Source organism: Galeopterus variegatus, unplaced genomic scaffold (assembly GCF_000696425.1).
Source record: "Galeopterus variegatus unplaced genomic scaffold, G_variegatus-3.0.2 Scaffold994, whole genome shotgun sequence".
NCBI classification, from domain to species: Eukaryota; Metazoa; Chordata; class Mammalia; order Dermoptera; family Cynocephalidae; genus Galeopterus; species Galeopterus variegatus.
This window is the reverse complement of record NW_007727105.1, coordinates 11,512-17,837: the sequence shown is the minus strand read 5'-3', so window position 1 is coordinate 17,837 and position 6,326 is coordinate 11,512. Positions and strand designations below refer to the sequence as shown.

At 38.8% G+C, this 6,326-nt stretch overlaps 1 protein-coding gene across 1 annotated transcript; it reads left to right on the top strand.

Moving 5' to 3' along the window:
• The first annotated feature begins 813 nt into the window (after positions 1-813).
• Positions 814-1,565, top strand: RNASE9 (ribonuclease, RNase A family, 9 (non-active)). Its single transcript, XM_008574071.1, has one exon. The coding sequence runs from the start codon at positions 814-816 to the stop codon at positions 1,384-1,386; it is 573 nt and encodes a 190-aa protein (XP_008572293.1). The 3' UTR covers positions 1,387-1,565.
• The last annotated feature ends 4,761 nt before the right edge of the window (positions 1,566-6,326 follow it).

The window sequence follows — 6,326 nt, the reverse complement described above, 5'->3', positions numbered from 1 at the left end:
CAGCTTCACAAAGAGATGTTACCTGTAATAACAACAACAACAATACTAAAAATAAAACCTTTGTCTCAGGGTTGTTTGGATGACGATGACAATGTATGTCAAGTGCTTGGCCCAGTGCTTGGCACACAACTGCTCATTATGTGAGCTATTGTTGTTTATCAGTAGTTTTATTTTAGGATGACTTCAAAAATGTATTTATCTCAGCTAGTCAAACTTGACCTTGCTTGACCTTGACCCCTTCCCCAAGGGTATCTATGACCAGATATGAGCAAGAGGAGAAAGAAAGACATAGGTAAGGAATTTTCCTCATCAATGTAGGATGTTAATGAGGGGAAAGTGGATCATTTATAGCTCTTTTCAGTGTAAGTTCTCAGCTCCAGGAAAGGGAAAAGGTACAATTGTTGCAGATGCAGAGAGCACATGAGCCTCCTCTCTGCCTCCTTCCCTCTCCCGACACTGCTGTCTTGATCTTTCTCCTTCCCTCCCGCCCTTCATGTCTCCCTTGCTCCATTCCTCCATCTTTCCTTGTTTCCTTTTCTTCCTTCTTACCTTTCTCTCTCCCCCTTTCCATTTTTTTTTCCACCTTTCCATCTCCTATCCACGCTCTCTAGATTGACGATAGGCCAGTAAGGTCGTTTTTGTCAGTAATTTAGAGGAATTTAAATAGTGTCTGAGTTGTCAATTAGAAATGGTCTAAAATTTTAGAGTTCAGAACAGCAAAAGGAGGTAGAAATGGGTTCTGTACAGAAAACAGAAACAAGCACATTATCGCAATAGAACAATCTCTTTATCTCTTTTAGTCTCTTCAGGAAAATGATGAAGACACTGATCACCACCCATGCGCTGCCTCTGCTGCTCCTGCTGCTGCAGCTGCTGCAGCCACTGCAGTGTCTGCGGATAGATGACATGTCGGGTGTACTAGAGGATATAAGAGAAGAATATGCAGAATATTTAGAGATACTTTATGGTACGAGACCTACCAGATCACCTAGCATAGAAAAATTCAAAAGGCTTAACATCGTTGATCCTTTAGGAAGACCATTCTATGATGACCACTACTGCACTGACGAAATGAGGGCAAATATTATTCACAGCAAGTTCCGTTGTCTGCAGGAACATTACTTTCTCACTATGCAGTATGAAGAGTTGAAAAATATCTGTCTCAACGAATTTGTGCCATGTAAGAATGGAATTAAGAAATGTAAAATGAGCACGACTCTAGAAGGAGGACTGTACTGCAAGTTAATAGAAGGGACCCAAATGCCAGAGTGTACATACGAGTCATGTTATAAGAGGGGATATGTCCTTATCACTTGTCGGTGGCATAATGAAACCCAAGAATTTATTCCTGAGAGTGTAAATGATATCGTGACACCACCAGAATAGCCTCCTCAGCAAGGAAGGTGCTGTCCTCCCACCACAGTAACAGAATATTCTATAAGAGGTTAGGGTGGGAGGATATCACCCTCTCCACACTGAATCTTACAGGTCAAAATTGAGCTGATAATTTTTGATTCCATTTATTTTAATCATCGTTCTCCTTCCCTTCCTGCCCCAACACCACTCAAGCAACATGAGCTAGGTTCGTAGATAGTGAGTGCTCTGTGTTCTGCTGTCACACAGGTCACATGTTTCAGCATGTGTTGAATGTGTTCTGAGTATGAATTCCTGTGATGGAAAGATGACCAGAACCAAGAGAAACAGGAAATGGTTGCCCGAAGTGTGCTCCAAAGGTGTATTTATGTGATTTTCTAGTTCAGGAGAAAGAATAAAGTGCCTCAGTCTAGTACAGTGGCTCTGGTATGGTTATGTGGGGTTTCTAGGCCTGGAATGTTCTTCCTTGTGACACAGTTTGAAACAAAGAGAACTCAAATCCCTTGGAGACCAGTGCTATGTTTGTTGATATTTTGCTTGTCCTATTCTTTCCATAAAAAACAATACAGGGGACCATGAAGAAGTAGATTCAAACAGGGGACATCTCAGGATAAAAGCCTTTAAATATGCAGGAAAGGAGACTTACCAAAGTTCTTTTCAATTGTCCAAATGCTGTCTGTGTGAACTCCTACGTGTTTGCTTTAGCGTAGACGTCAGTGTTCACAAAACCACAAACAATTCCTTACTTTTTGGCACAGTCACAAGTATCCAGAATTCTTTTTCTCACTTTCCAGTAGGTATGACTATATCTAAGAATCCACCACCTCAGAAAGAGGCTGGAGAATCTGTATGATAAAGGAAATGTATCTGTCCAGTTTAAGTAACAATTTCTCTCCTTTTATCTCAAACTTATTAATACCTTTTTATTATTATTCCCTAAAACTTCCTGAAAATGGGTAAGAAGTAGTGATGAGGGATGGTAGAGAGAGTATCCATTTTTTATTTACACTCAGAGCTAAGCTCCTAATTTATCAATTTGTTGATACAAATAAGGGTCTAGGGCCAAGGACTGCTAAACCCCCTTTCAGTGACTACGGGAGGGGCACCAGAAAATCAAACTTCTAGACTCCTGTGATGGTTAATTTTGTGTCAATTTAACTGGGCTAAGAACTGTCCAGATAGTTGGTAAAACATTACTTCTGGGTGTGTATGTGAGAGTGTTTCTGGAAGAGATTAGCTTTGAACCCATAGACTGAATAAAGTAGGTAACATTTGCCCATGTAGGTGGATATAAGCAGTCCGATAACACTTGCCCATGTAGGTGGACATCAGCAGTCCCTTCAGGGCCTGAATAGAACAGAAAGGCAGAGAAAGGGTGATTTCACTCTCTCTGCTTGGGTTTTGGAACATCCATCTTCTCCTGCTCTTGGATATCGGTGCTTCTGGTTCTTAGGACTTTGAGTTCGGACTGGGACTTACACCATTGGCTCCCTTGAGTCTCAGGCCTTCGGGTTTGGACTGGAAACTCCATCAGCAGCTTTCCTAGGGCCCCAGCTTGCAGTCTACAGATTGTGGGACTTCTCAGCCTCAGTAATTGCATGGGACAATCCCTCATGATTTGACGTGTCTAAGATGTTCTACTGGTTCTGTTCCTCTGAAGAAGCCTAACTAATACACTAATCTCCATTTGTTTGTTTGTTTGTTTGTTTGTTTTGCTTTATTTTGTTTTGGTGGCTGGCCATTCCAGGGATCCAAACACTTGACCTTCGTATTAAAACACTGCACTCTAACCAACTGGCTAGCCCACCAATCTCCAACTGGAGGCATGTGGATTTCAATCACAATGTTTGAGCACATAAGGTACTGTGCAACTCTTGAGAATCTTCATGACACCCTCTAAAACCCAACCTCACTACATTAGCTGAAGAAATTCTGCACATGGGCTGGCCTGGTCATGTACACCTCATCCATCTTGGGAGCTATACAGCATAGAATAAATGTAAAGTGTATGGTATAGTAGAATAGCTAAGGCATGAAAGCAATCATAATGGATTTCCCTTTCTTCAGGATAGCCAATCTAATCCAAACTGACCAACGACGATTATTTGCACAGACTACTCCTGTCTCCTAATATTGCTCAAGAAATTTAGATCCTGGTCTCTATCCACTGGACTCCTCAAGACAAGTTCAAACTATAATTTTCAGCTTTGCCCCCTGTGAGATTTCAAGTGGTTATTGTCCAAACTACATTAGCATTCCCTCCTCAATAATACCTAACTTCATTATTAAAATGAACATTGTACATACATTGACTCATATCACAATTTACTCTTTATGCTAGAGTCCCTTGAAATGATGCACCATTCATTACTTTAATTGTGGTAAAATATACATGACAGAAATTGACCATTTTAATCATTTTAAATGTAAAGATCAATGGCTTCAAGAACATTCACATGGTTGTGCTTTTTTTTTTCCTTTTTGTCTTTTTTATTGACCAGTAACGGGATCGCAACCCTCGGTGTTGCGCCCGCACCGCGCTCAGCCAGTGAGCAGGAACCGGTCTCCACATGGGATCCGAACCCTCGGTGGGAGCACTGTCACACTCCCAAGTGGTGCACTCTCCAGTGCGCCACCAGGCCGGCCCTAATCATTTTAAATGTAAAGATCAATGGCTTTAAGAACATTCACATGGTTGTGCAACCACCTCCACCACCCATCTGTACAGCTTTTTTCATTTTGCAAAACTGAAACTCTCTACTCATTAAGCAATAACTCCCCATTCATCCTTTGGCAACTTCCATTCTACATTCTGTCCCTATGAATTTGACTATTCTAGATACATCGTAAAAGTGGAACCATACAATATTTGTTCTTTTGTGACTGGCTTATTTCACTTAGTGCAGTCTTCCAGTTTTACCCATGTCGTACCATGTGTCATAAGTTCCTTTATTTTTAAGGCTTAATAATATTCCATTGTATGTACATAATGCATTTTGTTTATCCATTCACCCATCAAAAGACACTTGGTCTGCTTCCACCACTTGGATATTGTGAATAATGCTGCTCTGAACATTGGTATATAAATATCTGTTTGAGTCCTTGCTTCCAATTATTTTGTGTATATACCGAGAAGTGAAGTTGCTTGATAATATGGTAATTACATTTTTATGGTTTTTTTTTTTTTTTTGAGAAACCACTATACTGTTTTCCACTATACTGCTATACCATTTACCAGCAATACACTAGGGTTCCAATTTCTCAAAATCCTCATCAACATCTGTTATTTTCTTTCTTTTTATAATAGCCATTCTAAGGGATCTGAAGTAGCCATGCAACATTAATTTTAAATTGCATTTATTCAGTGAAAGAATGTAGACAACAACATTCCCAAGAGTAAAAAAACAACAGACACTGCATTTTGTTTTCTGACCAAAATAAACCTAATCAGTCTTCTCTTTAAAATTATTTTCTAATGAATATGACATTATGGAATAAGTAAGGAAAAGAGTCTAGTTTAATCAGCAGAGAGCGTGGTTGCTCCTATGCTCTCTATTCCAGTATAATATTCTCAAATGATGTTGGGGAGAGAATGAAACCAAAGCTAGTAACTATTATTGTGCTGCTCCTTGTTGAAGAAAATTGATGATACCAAATTAAACCCTGTTCAATTTGCCCCAGCATAGTTTTGGTGCAAGTTTAAATAATATTTCTGATGGACTCGGACAATAAGAACTCTTATTCTAAAATTATATATAGCAGTCACAATACGTCACACTGTATTTTCTTTAGTATAAATTTTTCAAAGTGTTTTTATATACACTTTTACTGTTAATCACCACAACCCTTGTGTCACAAGCAAAGAGGTCAATTCTCTGTCCACTGTTTGCTCTGAGAAAGGCTTAATCACTTGTCCTGGTCACATAACAAATAAAGAACAACAATATATCCAAATCTTTCCTTTCTTTCTCTCTCTAAAACGGATCTTTCTCATATGGCTCTGACATAAGTGGTTGACATCTATAAGCTATCATATTTTTAGAAATACAAAAATGAGATGGCCCATCCTTTACTCATCACACTTGGTGCAGTAATTTTATAATTTTCATGTAGTATGAGAGTACATATTCCACATCAATTTTCATGGCTGGAAGATGACAGAAACTGGTTAACAGTGTCAAGTTCTTCTTGAGAGATCAAGGGAGATAACTGCAGCAACTTGGGGCCACTGGAGAGTGCCTTTAGTCCTGCCAAAATGAAAGGTAAGCTGGGCTTTAACCAAATGAGATTTCGAATTCAGGGATATCTTTTCCATAAAATTGAATTCTGAGACTGGATATGTTTTCCAACCACTACATTATAAACTTCAAGTGAACAAGGACAGTCACAATGATATATGTATAACAGTATAAAAATAGTGCTGCCTTTCTTAGCTTTTATTTCCAAATATCAAATATTTGACATTATTCAATTGTCAAAGGTTGCCCTTCTTCTCTTATTAAATGTATTTATTATAATAAGCAGGTGCAAGCAACTTACCACTTCAATACATGCTCTCTTATAGCAGTGCCTGAGCTTTTACATATTTAATACATGTTCTTTTAGGCTTCATCTCATTCCTTGTTCTATCCTCAGTTCCTAGAACAGTGCCTGCCACTTAGATATACACAATGAGTATTTCTGAGTGAGTAAGTAAATAGAAACATAAATAAGGAAACTTCAAGGATATAAATATTTTATTATTTTTTTTATTTTATTATTTTTATTTTGTCAATATACAATGAAGTTGATTATTATGTCCCATCACCGAAACCTCCCTCCCTCCTCCCTCTCCCCCCTCCCACCCAAGTGTGTCCCCTCCATTTGCTTGTTGTAAGAACTTCAAAAAAAAAAAATAATTGTGGTTGTTATATCTTCCTCTCCCGCCACCCGGTTTTTTTGGGGTTTTTTGC

Bases quoted from the DNA above. Each gene is read 5' to 3' on its own strand.
- RNASE9 (XM_008574071.1), top strand. From the start codon at position 814: ATGATGAAGACACTGATCACCACCCATGCGCTGCCTCTGCTGCTCCTG.